Source organism: Zosterops lateralis (assembly GCF_965231275.1).
Source record: "Zosterops lateralis genome assembly, chromosome: 2".
NCBI lineage: Eukaryota > Metazoa > Chordata > Aves > Passeriformes > Zosteropidae > Zosterops > Zosterops lateralis.
In genome coordinates, this window is record NC_139763.1 from 64428874 (window position 1) to 64447467 (window position 18594).

At 41.3% G+C, this 18594-nt stretch overlaps 1 protein-coding gene across 3 annotated transcripts in view; it reads left to right on the forward strand.

Annotated features, from left to right (window-relative positions):
• Positions 1–1722: 1722 nt before the first annotated feature.
• RNASEH2B (ribonuclease H2 subunit B) overlaps positions 1723–18594 on the forward strand; it is a 43160-nt gene continuing 26288 nt past the window's right edge. For all 3 annotated transcript variants that reach the window (XM_083855710.1, XM_083855708.1, XM_083855709.1), the window contains exons 1-4: positions 1723–1811; positions 12749–12820; positions 15731–15838; positions 18110–18186. In XM_083855710.1, the coding sequence (XP_083711836.1) occupies positions 1751–1811; positions 12749–12820; positions 15731–15838; positions 18110–18186 (318 nt within the window). In that variant the 5' untranslated portion in view covers positions 1723–1750. The remainder of the gene's footprint in view (positions 1812–12748; positions 12821–15730; positions 15839–18109; positions 18187–18594) is intronic.

Genomic DNA, 18594 nt, shown 5'->3' on the forward strand with positions numbered 1-18594 from the left:
TTAATTTTTTTCAGCCTTACATCAGCTCAGCTGTTTTGCATATGCTGGCCTTGGTTGGTTCTGCTCTGTTTTGGGGAATAGATGTTAGTATGTTTTTAATATTTGCTTCATATCTCTGAGATTTACAAAAGATATGCATACTTTAATGCTTTTGATAACATAATATTTATTCCTAAATCTCTGGGAAGGTGGCCATCAATCCAGTCTTGTGTGGGTAAGGCAAAGTTCATATATATGTGCATGAAAATAGGCATTTTGTGTTGTGGCTGTGGCTCCTCAGGGCGATCTGGAGGCAAAGAACCTGTTTACCAGGATCATGTTGTACACTGGGTAGGATGGCAGCTATGAGAGAACTGTGGCTCTGCCCTCGACCAGCCTTGTACGACTGAGGTTCCACTGAACGGCCAAGGCTGGCAGGCACCTCTGGAGAGGGATGAGTCCAGCCCCTTCTCAGGGCTGGGCCAGCTACAGTGGCTCCTCAGAGCAACACCCAGTCTGGTTTTTAATACCTCCACTGACAGAGAGGGTCATTCAGAACAACCTGCTCCACTAAAGATGCATTTTGTTACGTTTAAGTGGAATTTCCTTCACTTTGTGCCGCTTGTGTCAAGCCCTGTCACACTGTCAGAAAGAACTAACTACTACAGTACTGACATGTCATGACACAGAACAGGGTGTGGCTGGAGAAGCGGGCCATGCAGAGGGAGGGCATGGACAAACACCCTTGCTCCAGTTTCTGGAGATGAGCTTAACACGGCCCAGGGAATAAGCACAGGAATATTGAAGTCGAGAAGTGGGCACAGACTGTAGAGGGGGATCAAGATCACCCAAGCCCCTCAGAGCCCTCCAACCCATTTCCAGAAAGATCGGACTCCACTTGGTAACTAATTTACAAGGAAAATGGGAAATCTGTCTTCAGGGTGGAGAAAACCTACCCATAAAAAGGTACCCTTCCCAAGCCTGGGCAGCGGCCCTGAGGACCATGAGCTGGATCACTGCTGGAATCAGGACTAGCGAGCTCTTTTCCTTTCTTCCTCTCTCATTCTCTCTTCCCCTCTTTAACTCATCTCTTCCTTTCTCTCTTCCCTTTCACCCTACCCCTTTATCAAAAACCCAGTGCCGTGTCCTTACATAGTAGGGACTAACAAAACAATCCCCCCGCCAAGTGTGCAATTCGCTAAGAAAACTTTCTGATTGTTTGCGGACCCTGTGACTTCTGTCGCTCCTTTGGACCTTGAGTGTTTAAGAACCTGGGGCGCTGCTTTCTCCCTGCGGGTGGGACATTCCGCCGGCCCGAGTCACGCCAGGGGACAAGAGAGACTTCCCGGCCGGCCCCCGCCTGCCCCGGGAAGGGAAGAAGCGGAGTGGCGGCCCGGCCCGCCTCATGGCCGTGCCCCTTCCCTTCCCTTCCCAGCCCGCCTCATGGCCGCGCCCGGCCCCGCCCGGCCTTTTCCCTTCCCGGCCCGCCTCATGGCCGCGCCCGGCCCCGCCCGGCCTTTTCCCTTCCCAGCCCGCCTCATGGCCGCGCCCGGCCCCGCCCGGCCTTTTCCCTTCCCGGCCCGCCTCATGGCCGCGCCCCTTCCCTTCCCGGCCCGCCTCATGGCCGCGCCCCTTCTCTTCCCGGCCCGCCTCATGGCCGCGCCCTGCTGCGCCCGGCCCCTTCCCCTCCCGGCCCGCCCCCCCGCCATGTTGTCGCGGCGGCGGCGGGAACGGGAGCGGCGGGATTGCGGGATCGCGGGGCGCCCGGAGCATGCGGGGCGCACGGAGCGGGCAGGGCGCGCCCCCCGCGCAGTGGGTGCTCATTGCCCCAGGTAACCCGGCGGGGTCGCTCCGCGGACGGGCGGCTGTGCCGCAGCGCCCAGCTCGCCCTGCCCCCGGTGGCTCGGGGAGGAGGAGGGCGCTCGGCGCCGGGCCTGGGGCAGCTGCCAGGGCTGCTGTGGGCCCGCCCGGTGTGCTGAGGCCGGCTGGAGACACGGCCCCTACACCAGGCCCCGCACGTTTCCCGCCCTCCCCTCTCCAGGGACCCCGTTCCCCTCGCTGGATCAGTGCGTTTAATTTATGCGTGTCATGAGGGTTTGGCCGAGGGCTCTTGTCCCGATGGGGTGTCGCTGTCCCCTGCCCGGAGCTGGCGGCCCGCCTCGCCCCCGTCCCCGCAGTCCCTTCCTGCATTTCTTCAAGGAAACGGTTTGGTGCCCTAAACCACAGCTGTCAAACAGATTTCAGTCCTAAGCCAGATTAGATCTCCTCAACTCTTTATTGTGAAGCAGCAGAGCTCCACATGGCAGCTCTGCAGGTGCAATATCCGCTCTGATGTGGAGGCTCCCTCTCTCCCCTGAAGCCTTGCATCAATGGGAGGATGCCTTTGCTCCTTTACGTGTATTTCTGCCTGGTATTAGGTTTAAACAAACAGATGACAAAATGTTTTGCAGTTAAAGAGGATGAGTGAAACAGGATGTGTTCAAATGTCAAGGCATTAAGAGGAAGGAGACATAACTGTCTTTTTCTAGTTTCGTTTTTAAAGAAATGGGACTTCCCATGATTATCTGTGGGCCAGCTTTGTACTGTGGCTATTTCTTAGCTCGCCCATAACTGAAAAGTGTTAATAACCAAACCTGATAAAAAGGAGGAGTTCTTTGGAGTAATTTTCTGAGCTTTGTCTGTGATGATGTGAGAAAATGTAAATGGCACAACTGAAGGAAAGGTATAGCAAGAGCTTTGTTCAGCAAAGGTTGAAAATAAGGCAGGAGCTCAATCTTGAGACATGCACCCGTAAGAAACCAGGCTTCTCTAGTTACATAAGAAACAGAACCAGTTGTTATGATTTCACTGATTCTTCCTCTAGTTGTAACTTTTCAGTGCCACCCTTTGGTATCTGACATCCTTGATGCCTAAGAAAGTAATTCATAAAGTGAGGAATTCCTTTTTTTAATATTGACTCCAGGCAGACTAGGATTTAAAGCCGAATCTTGTATTAGATGACTGACTATGCCAACAGATGTCCATACTGTGCAAATATTTACAAATATGCTTAGCTTATGCATGAGAAGTCAGTTCTGTGCAGTACGTTAAATTCTTCAGTAAGTGTTTGCAGGATTGGAGCCAGAGCTTGTAACTTTCATGAAGCCAGACAGTTTGTATTACCAGTTATGCCAGCACAGCTCTGACAAAATTTATATAGTACTCCAGACCTGTAAGAAAGTTTATTAAGCCTTAGTTGAACTTCAAAGCACATAGTGATTTTTTTAAAAAAAGTGTGTGGCTGATAAATTCAGAACTCCACAGCTGATGAGACTTGCCAGCCAAACGAAACATTGCATGATTTTAGCTTTGTTTTAGCGTTATTTTCAGAAAAGCTTTTTTAAGTTAACACGTTGCCACTTTTCAGAATTCTGCATTTCATAACTGCTCTGTTGAATGAATCACAGGAATTTTTCATTGGCTGTTTAGCAGAATGTGTAGTAGGAAGACCTGATTGCTTTCAGGAATGAGGATGGTTGCAGTTGGATTTAGAACAAAAATGTCCTTTGACAGTAAAATTCTGTTCATACGACAAATCTCTATCTTCATAATACCTGTATGGTATTATGATACATGCATACCTAAAACCAGCTGGTGCAAGTAAGTGCAGTATCTCTTTCTGGGTGTGAGTTCAATGCCATTTGTTCCCGAGTCTACTAAAAAAAGCTTGTCTGATTTAGTATTGAAGGTTATGAAATTACTATTAATTTCCTTGTTTAAGTACACATTTATATGCTGTTATATTGCATGGACAATAAATTGCTGCTCTGCCATTCAGAGCATGTGTGATGACTGAGGAGACAAATTTCAGTTTTATTTCTGATTTTGTAGTTTTTATATCGGTTTCAGTGTTCTGGAAACAGTTCAGAAACAAGAAATCTCCTGTCAGGTAGAACTGCACATCTTCTTTGTTGAAGTCGTGATTCTGGCTAGAGGAATGCAGTCAGAGTGGATTTTTTTTTACTGATGGTGTGAACTGGTTTTAGAGGGACAGGCTGTCACTTTCTGTAGCAAGTGATTAATTCTGTCATATTTCCAGTACTGTAGAAGTTTGGTAATTAGTGGTCCTCTCATGCCTGCACATCAGAGCTACAAACCGTATGCTCAGCAGTTACTTTGCATGGTTTGTAGAGGTGGATGAAGGCAGGAGGGGAAGCACAGTTGGCTGAGGCAGTCTTTGCCCTCACCAGCCCTTCTGGCACACCAAGACACTTGGGCTCTTTGGCATGGGAGAATCCCACAAAGCAAAGTTCAAGTAGAAAAGGAAAAGGAGACCCTCAGACAGCCATATCTTAGATGACTGCTAAGCAACTTCTGGGTGAAATAGCAAATTTTACCTTTAGAGATGGTAGCCTGCCCTTGGCCTGGCAAGAGGTCTTGTGGTGGTGTTTCTGCTGATATTTGCTTTTTTTGCCAATAAAGGTGGGGCAATTTGACATGCAAATACAATCATATTTTTGTTTTTATCAGTGTAATGGTTTCTTGGTTAGGGATTGAACCACGAAAGACAGGACAAAGAGGGAAGCCAGAAGTAGTGGGAGGGGAGTTACGAAGTGCTGCTCAGGCAGGGTGAGAAGAGGGTGGTAACCATGGTTAATCACTCTGGAAAGGCTGGAAGCTGCTGATGTACATTGTGCAGCCTTATGTAGTGAGAGCTTGAGAAATGGATGTGAGTGGGCAAGAGAGAAAACAATGAACAAACAGGAAGAGGGTAGACGGAGGGATTGGATGTTGTGGAGAAAGGATAGAAAACTTGGTCATGTTGGTGGTAGTGGAAGAGCCGTGCATGCTGGGCTTGAAACAGAGTCAACTCTTTGGGCCATTTCTGCAGTTGCAGATTAACTGTGCAGTGGATATACAGGCACCAGATTTAGCCTGGGGCAGACTCTGCTCAGAGCTAGCAGTTTATTAGTTCAAGTGCTGTGCCATGTTAACACATCTCTGCTCTTTCCAGAACCAGCTTTGCAGTGCAGCTGCTTTCAGACAGTGTTTGAACTAATAAGTCCTGATGGACCAAGCTGGCTCTGTGTAGACCCACTTGGGTGTTTCTGTGCTGTGCTCCATGTTCCAGGGGATTTTATTAGCTTGGCTGGGAATCTGGATCTGAGATTGCTTTGTGCAAAGTCGTTGACGTCGATGGTTAAGAAGACCTCCCGAATCTGGAGTTCTGGAGGAATCATGGTGCGGAGACACCAAAGTGCTAACGAGTCCTGAAGGACCACACAGGTTTCGTTGGTGGATGGCTGAGTTTCCAGATAGTGCTTTCCTGCATTTCTAGTGGTAGCTGGGTAATCAAGGCTGTTACATTACCCATGTATCCAAACTCTTTACCCCTGAGAATGTAGAAATTCCTGTACTGGTGTTCTGTTGTTGGTCTAGCTACTGAACAGGTACAAGAGAAAAGTAGTAGCTCCTGGGGATTAAACTGTGGCTCTCTCACGGCTACAAAGTTACTAATGATGTGCTTTAATAGAGCAGATTCTGTCTGTATTTACTGAGTATCCATGTACTTTAAAAAAAAAAAAAAAACAAAACTGCTTTTAATGTGAATGTAGGAAATTTCTACCTACCTTTTGAGCTGGGCCCATGGAGCTACATTTTTTATGTGTTCTCTGAAAATCATGAGAGCTAGAAGTTATTTTCTAGACTGAGAAATACTGCTGAGACCCTGTATTGTAGGGCTATCAAAATCTAAAGATTTTTAATTTTAGGACTATTTAAATCTAAAGGCAGGGCTTTGGAAAACTCTCAATTACTGTGGTAAAGTCACTATATCTGACATAGATGTGATCTGGGCTCTGTATAACAAATAAACATTCTTACATAATGACCTCAAACTAGTCTTCTGAAAATCACACTAGCTGTTTAACAGGATTGGTGTGAAGGACAGTCTCTTTTTCAGTACTCCTCAGGGATAGGTGTTATGTCAGAACTGGAACTATTTATATCCTTCACCGGTTTTAGCAAAGAGGTCAGGAATTGAAGGCAGTTTTCTAAGTGTGGTCCATTCTACACCCAAAGTTCAGACTGATGTATTTAATATGTTCTGTCTTTGTCTGTATTAGGAAAATAAGTAGGGGTTAGCTGCATGCTGAAAATTATTCTCAACCTTTAATTTTCTGCACTAGACAAGTTTAGCTGAGCACATTTTTTCAGTCTGCTGTTTTCTGACACAGTAAATTGATTAGCTCTTTTATTGTTTTATGGGAACTACCATATGAATAGAACTGGAAGGGTTGCAGTGGAGGAGGGAAGTTTAACAATTCTATTATTTTTAGGAATTACTTATTCAAAAATAAAAGGAACAGTTTCACATTAGACTTGGCAAATTGTTTGAACAAATCTCATATATGCCAAAAGACAAATGGAGGCAGAAATAAATGGACCGTGATGGCAAACCATGGGGCATCAGCACACATTAAATTAATCCTCCATCCATTCAATTGAGACTAAGGAACTTTTGTCTCCATGCAGTAACCAAAGAAGTATTTGACTTGAAAATTTTGAGTCATAGTGAGAGAACATGTCAAAGTAAAAGAAGCTGTAGAATACTTAATTTGTGAAAGTAGTTGGTTTTAAAAACAGAAGTAGACAGGGTTTGCATTAATTTTTTTTCCATCCTTGCACTTTGATACATGCTTTCATTTATTGTTTTAAAAAAAGTTCAGTTTATCTGCTATGAAATAGATCACACTGCTGGGCTATCAGGGTGCTTGAATCAAAAATTGTAATGAGTGTCAAAATTGAGCAGAATAATTGAACATTAATACTTTCCAGAATAATCTAGGTAAAGAACTTGGAAATAATGTTTGCAATAAACAAATATGTATTTTTTTAACAGCTGAGTGAAAACATCAGAAAGCCTATATAAAATATGTGCGCATGTTTATATACCTTTTTAATAAGGTGAATGTGAATATGCTTATTTTAGAAGTTAGCACTCTGTGGGTATATTTTACTATACCTCTCCCTAAACTGGCATTTGCATCTCCTGAACAAAGCCTCTTGCCTGCAGGTAATTTGCACTATTTCTTACATGTCATCTCCTAAAAGGCATACTGAGCTCTGCTGTGAATAAAGCAGATATAACTGGCAAGCTAAGAAGCCAGAAGGAAGTGTAGCAAATAAAATAACTGAAAAGAGATGTTTTAATGTGTAACACCATCTCCCACTTCTGCTTTCTGCCATCTGGCTTGGAAGAGACCATATTATGCCAACTTAGGCCTCTCTGCATATGGGAATAGGGCTGATTCAGCCAGTAATACAGCTGCACCAGTGCTGACCCTATAAATATTGAGAAGGGAAGTCTGTAGTTTTTATCCTTTCAAGTGATAACCAGTTCTTGAACTTCTCAAGATTGACCTCTCCTTTATTCAGCTGAAACTCTGCACGTTCTGCCAAGCATCTAGACTTCAGTAATGGATGAATTAGTACTGTCCATTGCTGCTAGCAAGTCCATGAACGTGGGGGGAGGGTTTGGCTAAGAAATGAATTGTGCCAGCATAAGAGGAAGCCAAAAGATGCTCTCAGGCTTAAGTCTTAAAATTTAGCTGTATTGCCTAGCTATGTTCTGGAGCAAAAGACCATTCAAACTGTCAAGTAGCATTTTTTTATGAAGTTGTGGTCAAGATAGAAAACAGTGCAATTTTTAGATACTGTGTTGTATTGTAGAATGTTCTAAATTGTGTCACGCTGAACGTGGTTTCCTTAGGGCACCAAATAATAAATGCCATGATTACCAAACTGACAATCATTCTGTCTTTTACGATAGGCCTGGCAAAAGTCCCCTTACTGAAGTGAGTACTATGTACAGTCAAAGAAGGAGTAAAGTGGTGAGGTAACATCAAGTCTACATAAATGAATAACGATTAAGATTATTTCCAAAAATCAAGTGTGGGCATGTACAAATCCATACTCTCTATGTAAGCACCTGCAAAATACTGGCTGTTTGTGGAGGTGAATCGAGCTGTGTTCTGTTTAATGCTCACCAGAGTATTGCGAGTCAAGGAAGCAACAGTGTAGACCTATAGCTCATCTCCTGCTTTCTCAACTCTGTAAATTCTTTTTTTTTTCTAGTTCATGTGCACTGGTCCAAGACACCTGTGTCACTTGTGGAGAGGATCTATTCCATATGATCTGCTCCTGCTGTGGATTCTGTCTTTTGTTCCAATAAGCTTACTGGTACGATTGAGAGTTTTTTACTTCTTCGTAAAGCCACTTCTTGTGGCTGGTTACTTTTCAGCTGGATCAGTGAACTGAGCTGCCTTGCTGTGAGGCTGTGTGATTGTGTTTTGGTGGAAAAAAGCGGCAGAGATGCAAAACAAGAAGGGAGCAGAGTTGGGGACCCCAGGACTGCACTTATCTATCGCCTGTGATCTTTGGTCATTTAAAGCCATTTATGAAACTGAATTCAAAAATGCCTATGCATACCTGAATTCATTTATTATGTTTGCAGTTAATGACCTTGTAACTTAGATAAATTATGAAAAATTTGAGTGATACAAAGTACCGAATTTATTAGTTATTTTTCACTGGGCTTTTTTCAGGGCATGATGCACAACAAAGGACATGGACACTGAATTAAAGCCATTTTCATGAGGGTTAAGATTCTAAAATGAATGCAAACAAAATGTTTATTAGATCTAACCTATCTGTACCCTTAGGCTACATAGTTTAAAGTCTTCCATAAAATGTCTATTTAATGGGCTCCATCATAATGTCTCCATCTGACACACCTTTCATGCAGTTAGAAGTTAAGAAGGGAATGGAAAAGACTGGTGTAGGTGACGTATGGTTTAATATCTGTTTTTAAATGAAATCTTAACTTTATATTTCCAGACTTAAATAGTCCTTTTTCTTTGCAGGATGGTGGTGGTTGGGAAATTTGTGCTCTCTGAGGTTTTTTTCCTCTTACGCATTTGACAGATATTTACAGCCTCTTTGCTTGCTTGACTGGCAGCTTTTTGCATGGGAATTCCATATAACTTGATATTTGTCTGTTATATAGAGTATTCTATAAGCACTTTTTTTAAAAAAGAAGGTGAATAGACTTTGCATCATCCATAACAGTTTCATAGCTCTTAGTGGGAATTTTACACTGTTTTTCAGTTTATTTATGTTGCTATGCTAGGTAACACTTTTTTGTTTTAATGATGAGATTCATTAGTGCCTCATATCTATCCATTGTGGAAGAAATTATTGCCAGAAATCCTTTGAAAGCTGGTTCATTTTTACTTCGTTGTGTTTATGTATCTTTTATAGAATTTGCCTGATTGTATGTCTGTGCTCCATGAAACACAGTAATCTTTTCTCCTTTTCTTCAGCTGCCTCCTGGAATTATCTGCCTTCTGTCTTTCCAGACAGTTTAAAGAGTGACTGAGTAGTCAGTAGCTGGCTGAGATGCCTCCTTGAGACAGGATTAGTTGAGCCTATACCTTCTATCAGTTTTCTATATCACTGTTGTGTGTATTGTCCTAGGAGAAAAACATGCTGTAATGACACATGTTAGTAAGCTGACCTGACTGTGGGTCACTGTTGGTAGAGAATGTACTGTTCAGAAAGGTCTTGCCTCTCTCCCTCCAAGTATTCTTGTAGATGAACAAGTTTCTCAGGGCAGAGCTATGGGAACTGTTACAATAAGCATGGTGGAAATCATCTGATATTTTCCTTTAGAATTTAACGAAACAGCTCTTCTTGTAATGTTACTTTTTTTTCTGTTTATTTTCTGTAAGGTGATTTCTTATCTGGAGGTGAACCTTAAAATTGAAAAAAAAAAAATCCCAACCTAGTTAAACTCTCAGTTTTGCTAGAAAATGGCTACAGTACTGCTTTCTAAGAAGTCTGTGTTTACTTAGCTATAAGAGATCCTTGCTGAAATACAAGGACTGATAAATGTAATGGCATTAAAGAAATCCAGTTACCTTTCCTGGCTAAAGTCCAGAACTCAAATAAGTTAGGTTTGGACACCTAACATCAAAAATCCCTTGCTCAGCATTTTCCTAGTCCTGAAGTATTTAAATTCAGATAAACAGGGCCTTCTTTGCCCTTAAGGCCATATTAATCCTGCATCCAGTTTTCCAAGCAGGCATTCTCCCAATTGCCTCTTTTTTTTGTCTGCCAACTTGACATATAGTAAAGCCAATCTATAACAAAAATATACTTCAGATGCCCCTGGAAATGGAGTGGAATATTGCCTACATTCGAGGAAACTGAAAGAAACTCAAATAAACCACTTTTGCCTTTGCCCAGTCCTTCCCTTTTCCTTGTGCATGTCCCTTCAGGCAAACTATTTTCCGTGGCAGCTGTGTGGAGAGTGTTGTGTACACTCTGATCCCATTGTCATGAGATACTGGGACAAGCCTGCAACTTGGACTGTTTGTTAGGGTTTGATGCCCTCTGTGCAGAGGTGAACCTCTTGGAGCCAGTGGAGCATCAAAGCTCTCTGTGGGCAGAGCTGTGCTGCTCTTGGCATGGGGAAGAGCTCCTGGCAGGGCCAGAGGGGCAGAGGAGAGTGTGGGGCAGGCCTGGGTGAGGGAGGGTGGTTTTCTGGGTTGGGAAGGGAGAGGATTGTTGAGGAAGAGTTGGGACACTGTATCCCTTGGGTTTGTTACACTTAGTGCTCCCTACCTATAGGTGTCTCCCGGGCGTAGCAGAGATGGATAAATTCGGTGCGCTACTAGCAGGTTAGGAAGAGAACGTCTCAACCCAGTAAAGATGCAAATGTCAATAAAAACAGCAAAAATTGAGGAAGGATTGTTGATTTAATTGCTGACAAGATGCAACTTCAGGCTCAGCTGGACTCATTCCCAGGGTTCATCAATCTATGCACGAAGAAAGCAGAGCAAGTGAGCGCTGAAAGTTCCTTTGGGGTTTTTTTTGTTTTGCTTTTTGTTTTAAATTTTGAAACTCACATTTACTGTGTATATTTTAACATGTTCATGTGAAACACATCAAAGTAAACACATGCAGTGTGTTTCTTTCACTATCATTAATCACTTCAGTGTTTTAAAAAGTAACAAAAAATACACTAATGTTAAACTGTGGTCAAGAATTGAAATATACACAGCTCTAGAAACTGGAAAGTTGCCTTTGCCAGGGCAAATGTAGCTTGACAACCTTGCGTTTATGTATCAGCATATGAAGCAAATCTGGTTAGCAAATACGGACCTTTTCCATTTAAGGCCCTCAACTTATATTGAAACTTTTTGAAGCACTTTTTCTAGCCGCCTGAAGACTCAGTTAAGTATTGAGGGGAAGAAAATTACTTTAAATTACCTGAATAACTGAGAATTATTGCCCTCTCACACTTTTATCACTAAACACAGTTGTTTTTTGTGTCCTGTATATGTCTTTATCTGGGCAACTTCTATTGGTGACACAATTGAATAACAAGTAGTGGATATGAAGGCTGAGAGTTATTTGGGCCTTTTTTATTTTTTTCTTGCCCATGAGGTGTTAGTGAATAGCCAAGTGTGAGAAATCCACTTGTCCTTTAAAGGTATGTTGGGGCTTTCAGCTAGGGTGGAGGACAGCTACTTTTGGTTGTTCCTACTTCCTTTTTTGCCAAAGAATTTTGCCAGCTCCCTCTTCCCAAACCTGCTGGATGTTATTGAAAGGGGAAGGACAATGTGGCACTTCTGTTTCTTTGAATAATCATGCAGTCTGCCTCTACTGCTCCTCTCTGCTTTCCTCAGCAGCACCATAACACAAACATTAGCCTGATCTCTGTCAGCCCATTCTCTGGGGTCTGGATACTCATTATATATGTGAAATGTTGTAGTAATTTTCCTTGCTCTGATGAATGCCTGTATGAAAGGAATTGGGGCAGAACTGGCAGTGTGCAGGCTAAGAAAGATGATGCTGTCATGGTGCTCTTTACTGAGATGTGGGAAGTTGTTTTCATAAATATAAGTTAGACTTTCCCTACAAAGAGAACTTGGCTAGAATATAATTAACTGGGGATACTTATAGATGTGGTTTTTTGTACTTGAGTCAGCGTCCTTGTGGTAGCTGTTTCCTTCTTTTTGCAGTTTCACAGAAAAAAATATACTTTTGTGGCTCTGCTTTTTGTCTTCTGTTTGTTCAAAGATACAGGAAAGAGAATAACTGTAAGGGGCTTCAGCCAGAAGTGCTGCATTCTCTCAGTGTCTTTTTCTTATGGGGGGAATTAAATGCAGTCTTTATTTTTGAAGTTTATACATAACAGATAAATAAGTGTGCATGTTTTTCACAGAAGTAACAACCAGAGTAGGCTAATTCCTGCATAATCTGACTTTGCGAAAGCTTTAAAGGATAGTTTCTTCCCGTGTGTATTTTACCTTTTGCAATTTTTTAATGTCCACATTGTGCTTGGCCTAGCTAACCAAAGCATTCTCATTGTCTTTGTGACTAATCAGGGCAGCATATCAGTTCATCTTACTTAACTGGGATGTCAAATTTAGGAGCTCTCTTGCCTGAAGGCTCTCTAGAGGGAAGTGGTTTTCAAAATCTAAATCATCCCCAGGTGCGTATCTTTCCTGTGACAGATAGAGAGTGCCAGGAAGTCTGGAATCATAATTAAGTGCCTTGATCAGGTAGGATGAATTTGGGCTGAGGCATATAATTTTTAGGCAGATGTGTGTGTGTGTTTTCAAAAAGTGTCAATCCAATTAATTCTGAATATCTTGGAGAAGCAGATGTGAAATGCTTCACAATTTACAAGTTCATAACTTTTTTTCCTCTCTCTCTACAGAGGCTGCCATTGATCCCCCCAAGACACCTGAGAGTGAGCCCTTGTTTACAAAACTGCGCAACCCAAGCACAGGCAAGTTCTGGAACTGTGACATGAGCCTCTAAAAATTCTGGTTGATTTTCTCCACCACCAGAAGATTCATATTTCACAAAGCTGAAATAATGATGATAGGTACAAGTCTTAAGTGCCAAAGATACTGCTGGTTATGCCAGATGGTTAATGCTGTGCAAACATTTAGGATTTCTTTTATAATTTTAATTGGTTGAACTGTTTATTCATCAGGAATATTGGCAGCACAAAAAACAGGGTGTAATTTAAGTTCTGTTTTTAAGTGCATTAGTTTTGGGGAGCTTACAGTGTTGGGTGTTGAGTCCAAGTTTTTTTTTTAAATCCAAATATAGGCTTCTTAGCATTCATCTTATGCTATAAAATAAATAGAGTTAGAAGTGATTCAGTTGTACTTACCAAGCTTTTTGGGTCTTTTCATTTTTAAATCTGATTTTCTTTTCCTGGCCCAGGTCATGGTGTCTCTTTTCTCCTTAACAGAGGATGAGGCATTTTGAATTCAAAACACAATGGAAAGAGCAGCAAATGCAGGCAATACAATGGTGCCACAATCCCACGGTTATTTTCTTCCAGTCAGATTGTTCTTTTTGTCAAGGATTTGTAATTATTCTGTGATTAATTAATAATTGGAGTATGTGGTACTGCAACAGAAACTTGCAGTAAGCCTTTATTAGGGTTAACATTCTGTTTGACAAACATTTTTCATGCTGCTTTTTTTTTTTTTTTTCTTTGCTTAAAGCTCGTTTCTTTTCCGTAGATTAAAGTTTTATGGTTTTGGTCTGAAATTGTCTGCTTGTATTTATATGTATTTACATATATATGTGTCTTCAGATACATTTTAGTGTCACAATATAGGAACCATACTTGTTCTTAAAAGAGGAAAATTGTCAAAAATAATAATACAGAGTGTAAAATCACTTACTCATCATGTTATGTGTTTCTCAATTGCTCAGATTTACAGTGGGAATATAAAGCCACATATATTTTCCACCTGTGTTATTATTTCCTGCTGTAGCATATTGGCTTTGTAATTTGTTATGTTTTTAAAAGCATAGATGTTAATTTGTTTTTCTCTGTGTAAAAAGAGAATCTGTTTACCTTGCAGAATCAGAGATCTTGGGAATGTTTTCTGGGGAAAACCTAAAGTGCAATGATTGCCTGGGTGTGTTCCTTCAGAATTTACAGGACCTTATTTATAGGCCTGCATAGACTTTCAGTTATGTAGCCTGTTATAAATACAAAGTCTGAAAATGGAAGAACTGAGAACACACTATTAATGTATTTTCCTTACCTTTGGGTATAGCAGATGGATTGTTGATGCCAGATACTGTGTAAGTGGGCACTGAAGGATTCGGCACACTATAGAATTCATGCTAATCACTTTATTAAGTAAAAGCATGCTTTGTCCTTTATATGGATAGGTTAAAAGGGCAAAATTTCTAGCCTTATAAAGACTCTGAAGCAAGATCAGACTGCAATTCAGAAGTACCACAAGAAACATCAGTGAAGCTGTGAGCAAAACTGCCTGGGTTCTCTCTCCACCCCCTGGAGTTCCTGTCTAACAATACTGTAGGGAACCTGTGGTGACTGTCCTTTTATAATGACATAAATTAAGGAGCTGTACTTAAGTAATAAGAAGGGTCCTTTTCCCAAGATTTTGTAGCTCACCACTGGATTTGGCTAGCATACTCACTGGTAGGAGTTTTAAGTTGTTCAGTCAGCACTTCTGTGAGTAGTTTGATATGGTGCTGATCAAACTGTGGTGTAGACCCATGTTGAGGGTGCACATGGTAATGGTTTAAACCTTTGCTCCCCCTTATGACTACTTGTTGCTCCTCTCCTCCCCTACCCAAAAGAAAAATTATCATAGTACTGAAATTATATCCTTAAGTGAGGTTAAACATCTGGTCAGCCTTTTGGATAAAGGGAAAAAAATGCTTTATCAGTAATTTTGGGGAATTCATGTATCTGCCCATTTTTGCTGAGCTGCCTCCACACCTGGGGGTGTCTGCAGACTGAGAAGAGCAGTGCTGATGTCAGCTTTCAGGGCTTACATTGAGGCTTCTCTGAGCCAGCCCGTAATCTGCAAGTCACTGCAGCTTTGCAATTTATGTGCTCTGAGCAGGACAGCCCTGCTGTAGTTGCTCCTGTTTCTTGAAGACGGATTGATAACCAAGATAGAAGCAGTCCAGCCAACAGACTCAGCTGACCACATTTCAGTGGCCCCTTCTGTAGTTGTGGCAACTTCCTATTTCAGATATGGAAAATGCCACTCCTGTTTGCAATGCGTTGTCACTCTTTCATTGTAACCCAAAACTGATGTGAAATGGTAGAGCTGTGTTATGGGATCACCTAAAATAAAGCTTTCCTTTTCCAACTATTAAGGTTCTGATGGGCACTTCAAACCAACTTCTTCTACCTTCCTTATTTACTTCATATGTCTACCTATACAGAGTCATCACAATCCATTTTGGTGCACAAAAGAAAGAGTATTTCATATTGTCCATGAAAGGTTTGAGACTTTTGTTCCCCTAACCCAGAGTCCAATATCCTCAAGACAAACAAGATGGAAGGAGATGGAATTCTCTTGTTTTCCACCTTTCCCCTTCACTGCAGAAAAAAAGCTGATTCCTTAAGTGATTTTGATTTGCGTTTGGATCAAAGGCTTTGTGTTGTAAGATGAACTATTCACACATCTTATTTATTGATTCAAATTTAGTTTCGTTTACAGAGCTGGTAAATGAACATCTGTATATAATAGTGTTTTTTGTCTGAGCTCTCTTTGTAGTGAGTTTATGTAGACTGTGTGTATGTTTGTGTGTCTGTATGTATATAAGGCACATTCTTCAAACATATTGGGTATTCTTTTGATTTTTCTGAAAGCTTACAAACACAAACCAGATTTCTTTTCAACAGGGGAAGCAACCCTTTACTTATTCAATAGTGGTGCACAGCAGCTGTTTGAAGTAAAAGCTTTTCACGAGGAACGTCGTTCCTGGTTTATAGGTCAGACTGTTCAGCAAGGTGAGTTGGATAATGTGTCTTTCCCCCATCTTTAACCAATGTTTGTACGCAGACCTTCCCTCTCTCTCCTAGTAAATTTACAGGTGTTTTTCCTAGTTGTTTGAGACATGCTGCATCATATCCCCATCTTCTGATAGACTCATTTGCCATGTGGATTTAACCAGGGCTGGGGGCTTTGTCATTTCTCTTTAAAAGGTTGCCTTTGGCAGCCTCAATTAGATGGATGTTCATTTATCATTTTTTGAAGGAGGAGTAAGTAATTCAATTGTGTTTAAACTGAAGTGCCATAAAATAGTTAGCTTTCCTTGTCAATCACACTAGCAAGTCCTCTGTGTAAGTTAATAGGACTTATCCTATGGGAAGGAAAAGAAAGGGCTGGAGGGCCTTAGCTAGCTGAGCAAAGTGGTGTGGTAGAGTTCAAAGCACTGGAATATATGGTCTTGCAATCTTTAAATTACCTCTGCAGTCTCCAGCCTAAGTGCTGGGTTCTCAGGAGAGGCCTGCTGTCTGAAGCTGCTATTCCAGTGTTCTCTCTGAAAGGAGCTGGTCTGTACTGCCCCTGGACATTTTCTGATCCTGCTCACCTTTCAGATAATGAGGGGAAAACTTGTGTAAGTTGTTTGTGGCAGCTTTCACAATCCTTTTTCAGTAAGGATGTTATTGTAGCAGTGTTTCTCTGCCAGCATGTCCACAGACCAGCATGTCCATAAGTATTAATTCTGGAGATTAAGGTATATTTATTTTATTCCTTTTCATTAGAGAAAAGTCCGTTTATAGCAATAAATAAAAGCAACCCTTCCAGACATATGCCTTCTTTAACAGTAATATCCCAAAGTGTGTGCTAACTTTTAAACATCCTCTGCAGGCACATAAAGCTATGCAAGCAGTATGTCTCTGAGCTTTTCCTTGCTCTGTCTTGGGAGTGAGCCAGCAGCCTGGGTCTGCTCCTTGCTCTCAATTAGGTCCATGTTGTATTCTCTCTCTCCCTTTCTAACCTTTATTTTGGCCCTTGGGAAACAGTTGCCTTAAGAAATCATGCCCTCAGTTTTCTTTAAAAAATACAGTGGAAAACTTGTTCCTGAATGTTAGGGCTGCTGTATCTCTGAAATGGTCAGGAGAATAACAACACAAAAAAAATCTTGTGTGTTTGCAGTTAAAACAAATTATCTGGTTATCCACAGAGAGGGTCAGAGGTTTTTATGCACCTATAGTGAGTCTGAATCTTTAGAACAAACCAAAATAACTCTTCCTGGAGGTTTGGTGGAAAGCATTTAAATGGAAGCTTTCAGAAAGTGGCTGGTGGGTTTTTTTCCTTCCAATTTCAATTTCAAAGCTTTCGTGTTTGTAAGTAGTCCTGATGCTTGCTTTGCCTCACATGGAGCATCAAGTTGGTAACACACGGTAGGTTGGATATCAGCTTTGCCTAAACCACATTCTTCCCACATGATCTTTTGTTAGTTTTAGGGCCATCATAATAGGATTTCCTTTCCTTTAATTATCTTAATCATGTGATTTAAAACAAAAAAAAAAAAATACATTTATTTGCTTTTCATTTGCTAATTACTGTCAAATTGTCATCAATTATTTGGTCTCATTAGTGAATTTCCTTGATGTTACATTGTTTCCAATTACGTGCAGTTGTACAAAAAGCCTGACTAAGCCATTGTCCTGCAATGAACTCCAGATGGGCAGAGGTGTCTGTTTCAATGGGAGACCAAGTTTTTCCTTTGTGTGTAACCTTGAATGCAACATACTGAGCGTGTTTTCTGACCCAAGTTTATTTTGTTCCATTAGGAGACTGCATCAGATTCTCCCTTTGGAGATGAAGGCAGCTCTCACTTAAGTAACCCGTGAAATTCTTTCTTGTCCTGCCTTTGACTTCTGCCAGCAGTGTTGCCTTGCCCAGTGTTAGAGGGGGAGTATTGCTGAATATCTCTGGTATCCCAAACCAATTTCTGTTGCCCCCAAATCTTCCAGCAGAGGACAGCTTCAATTTTGCTGGTTTTAATACAGGCCAGAAAAAAGGCAAAACTCGAGGGTACATGAAGCAGAAGTCCTAAAGTGGAGCTTGTGCTTTGGTTTGGCAGGGTAGAGAATTAAGTTATCTCTGCATTTTTAATATAAAATTACAAATACAATTTTCCTGTTTGTTTTATTAAAATATTGGGATACTTACTAAAAAAAAAATTTGTTCACTCTCCTAAAAAATGTCCCAAAGCCCCAAAAAGTCAATATATTGTGTAAGCTTACTTTTGCATGTCTGTCACCTAGATGGGCGCCTGCTGTTCGTTACACCCATGGACCCCTTATTTCTGATACTTTACTACCTCATAAAGGCAGACAAAGAGGTAAGCCTGCTTTATTTTTTTCTCTGAATTCTCAAGAGGAAACATTATTTCTGACTTCAGTTCTGCAGAAGTTATGTTAATTTTACAAAGAGTGGCTTCCATAATAATGGAAATTTATTTGCATTTAAAGCAGAATTATCTTAGTACCTAGAAGTATTTTTGTTTGCATCAAGGTTTTGGTCGGTAAGTTAGGTTACAAGAGTCAGATTTCAATCTCAACAAGCACTTATCACCTTTTTTAAGAGAAGTGAATCTCTTTTGTCTTTCTGAGAGCCTGTCCCAAAACTATTGAATTTAAAATGCTGATGTGTCATCAGATCAAAACAAACTAGTGCACTTTCTGAGGCATCAGTAAAATGGTTATTTTGGGAAAGAAGGGAAAAAGAAAGAAAAATTAAGATGCTAGGG